Here is a 2490-nt window from a genome sequence, read left to right as displayed (position 1 = left end):
AGTTCCCCGTTTGAGGTTCAATACAATGATTAATACGGAGAGTTTGGATTAATTGTGTATTGAATCTTGAATTGTCCGTTTGGACAGTTTAGGAAGACTAATTATTTTTACTTCATTCAAACTTATAAGTTTACTATGTTATGTTATTTTTAACTAAATTTCGGACACTGCATCTTGCTTTGTTCTCCGGGTGCAAACATGATCGGGGTGAATTGCTGTCATTGCTTTCATGTCCTATACTTGGAGACCAAAGCGAAATGCTGTCGAAATTTAGTTAAATTTAACATAACCTTGTTAACTTGTTTGTTTGAATGAAGTAAGAATATGTCTTCCTGAATGGGGTAGGGTCACACCTTTTTACGAAAAAAGAGAGGTTCGCATGCATATCGAATAATGTTCCTCGTCTGACACTACAACAAAGATGGATCGAAGTTGGATGAAAAGACCACGCATAAGTGAAGAGTACGACAATGGGGTTGAAGGTTTCTTAAAATTTGCTAAAGATAATGCATTTGACGTTGGTGGACTATACTTCTGTCCTTGTGTTAAATGTTTGAATGGGCGACGACAATGTTTGGATGACATTAGAACACACCTTATATGTGATGGTATCTGTCCTACTTATACAAAATGGATATGGCATGGTGAGTTACCAGAAATGTCATCAACCCCTCCAACTGGTCCAGTTGATGAACAAGTCGGTGATTATATAGAAGACATGCTACGTGATCTTGGACAAGAGGGTTTTAGGCAAGCACATGCACCGTATTATGACACCTTAGATAATGATTCAAAGATTCCATTGTTTATTGGATGCACTAAGTACACACGATTATCAGTGGTGTTAGCTTTGGTCAATTTGAAAGCAAGATTTGGGTGGAGTGAAAAAAGCTTCAATGAATCACTGTTATTATTGAAGAATATGCTTCCTGGAGATAACACGTTACCCAAGACTCATTACGAGGAAAAGAAGATATTGTGTCCTGTTGGCATGGAATACCAAAAAATACATGCTTGCCGTAATGATTGCATTTTGTATAGACATGAGTTTACTGAATTGCGCAACTACCCTACATGTGGGGTGTCACACTACAAAGTGAGTTTTGGCGCTTCCAGTGAAGTTGGATCCACATACATTGATGTCCTATCAAAAGTGTGTTGGTATCTTCCAGTAATACCAAGGTTTAAGCGATTATTTGCTAATGCAGAAGATGTGAAGAACCTAACATGGCATGCTGATGGCAGGACCAAAGATGGATTGCTCCATCATCCTGTTGATTCTCCTCAATGGAAGAAAGTTGATGAGTTGTATCCAGTGTTTGTCGAAGATCCCAGAAACCTAAGGGTTGGTCTCGTGTCGGATGGAATGAATCCATTTGGAAGCTTAAGTTGTAATCATAGTTCATGGCCTATTTTGCTGATCATTTACAACATGCCTCCTTGGTTGTGCATCAAGCGGAAGTACATAATAATGTCTATGATGATAACCGATTCAAGACAACAGGGAAATGACATTGATGTGTATCTTGCTCCCTTGATTGAAGACCTCACTAAATTTTGGGTAGAAGGGGTTGATGTGTATGACAGGAATGCTCATAAGTCCTTCAGGTTGCGTGCTATGATTTTCTGCACCATTAATAACTTTCCAGCATTTGGGAATTTGAGTGGATATAGTGTGAAAAGCCACCTCGCTTGTCCCATTTGTGAGAAAGACACAAGTTACATCCAATTAAAGCATGACAAAAAGACAGTATATACTAGACACTGTAGATTTTTAAAACCTTTTCACCCATAAAGGCAGCTGAAGAAAGCATTTGATAGGACATCTGAGATTGACAGTGCACCAATTCCTTTGTCAGGTGTTGAAGTTTTCGATCGTGTGAAGAACATTTGCAATATCTATGGGAAGACACACAAAAAAGATGGCGCTCCCAAAAACATTTGGAAGAAAAGGTTCATCTTCTTTGATCTGCCGTACTAGTGCAATTTAGATGTGAGACATTGTTTATATGTTATGCATGTTGAAAAAAATGTCTGTGACAGTTTGGTTGGCACACTGCTTAACATTAAAGGGAAGACAAAAAATGGTTTGAAATGTCGGCAAGATTTAGTAGAAATGGGAGTACGACAGCAGTTGCATCCTGTGTCAAAAGGTCTTTGAACGTATTTGCTGCCCGCATGTCATACAATCTCAACCAATGAGAAAAAAATGTTTTTGTCATTGTCTGAAAAATGTCAAAGTCCCACAAGGATACTCTTCAAATATCAAGAGTCTTGTATCAGTGGATGAAATGAAATTGGTAGGCTTGAAGTCCCATGATTGTCACGTTTTGATGCAACAATTATTGCCTGTTGCCATTCGTGGAATATTGCCTGACATAGTTAGGTTTGCAATAACTCGACTATGTTTTTTCTTCAATGCAATCTACAGCAAAGTGATTGACCATAAACAGTTGAATGATTTGGAAAATGAGGCTGCCATTATCATTT

At 38.2% G+C, this 2490-nt stretch overlaps 1 protein-coding gene across 1 annotated transcript; it reads left to right on the top strand.

The window, feature by feature from the left end:
- The first annotated feature begins 421 nt into the window (after positions 1–421).
- LOC100802031 (uncharacterized) lies at positions 422–2161 on the top strand. The gene is made up of 3 exons (XM_006591684.1): positions 422–1675; positions 1802–1953; positions 2044–2161. Exons 1-3 carry the CDS (start codon positions 422–424, stop codon positions 2159–2161), a joined length of 1524 nt encoding a protein of 507 aa, XP_006591747.1.
- The last annotated feature ends 329 nt before the right edge of the window (positions 2162–2490 follow it).

The sequence above is a fragment of the Glycine max genome, chromosome 11 (genome assembly GCF_000004515.6).
Source record: "Glycine max cultivar Williams 82 chromosome 11, Glycine_max_v4.0, whole genome shotgun sequence".
NCBI classification, from domain to species: Eukaryota; Viridiplantae; Streptophyta; class Magnoliopsida; order Fabales; family Fabaceae; genus Glycine; species Glycine max.
This window is presented reverse-complemented; position numbering and strand designations above follow the sequence as displayed.

Coding starts and splice junctions, on each gene's coding strand:
- LOC100802031 (XM_006591684.1), top strand. CDS start 422: ATGGATCGAAGTTGGATGAAAAGACCACGCATAAGTGAAGAGTACGAC. Junction 1,676..1,801: donor GGAATTTGAGTGGATATAGT/GTGAAAAGCCAC, acceptor CCATAAAGGCAG/CTGAAGAAAGCATTTGATAG. Junction 1,954..2,043: donor AAAAACATTTGGAAGAAAAG/GTTCATCTTCTT, acceptor TGTCTGTGACAG/TTTGGTTGGCACACTGCTTA.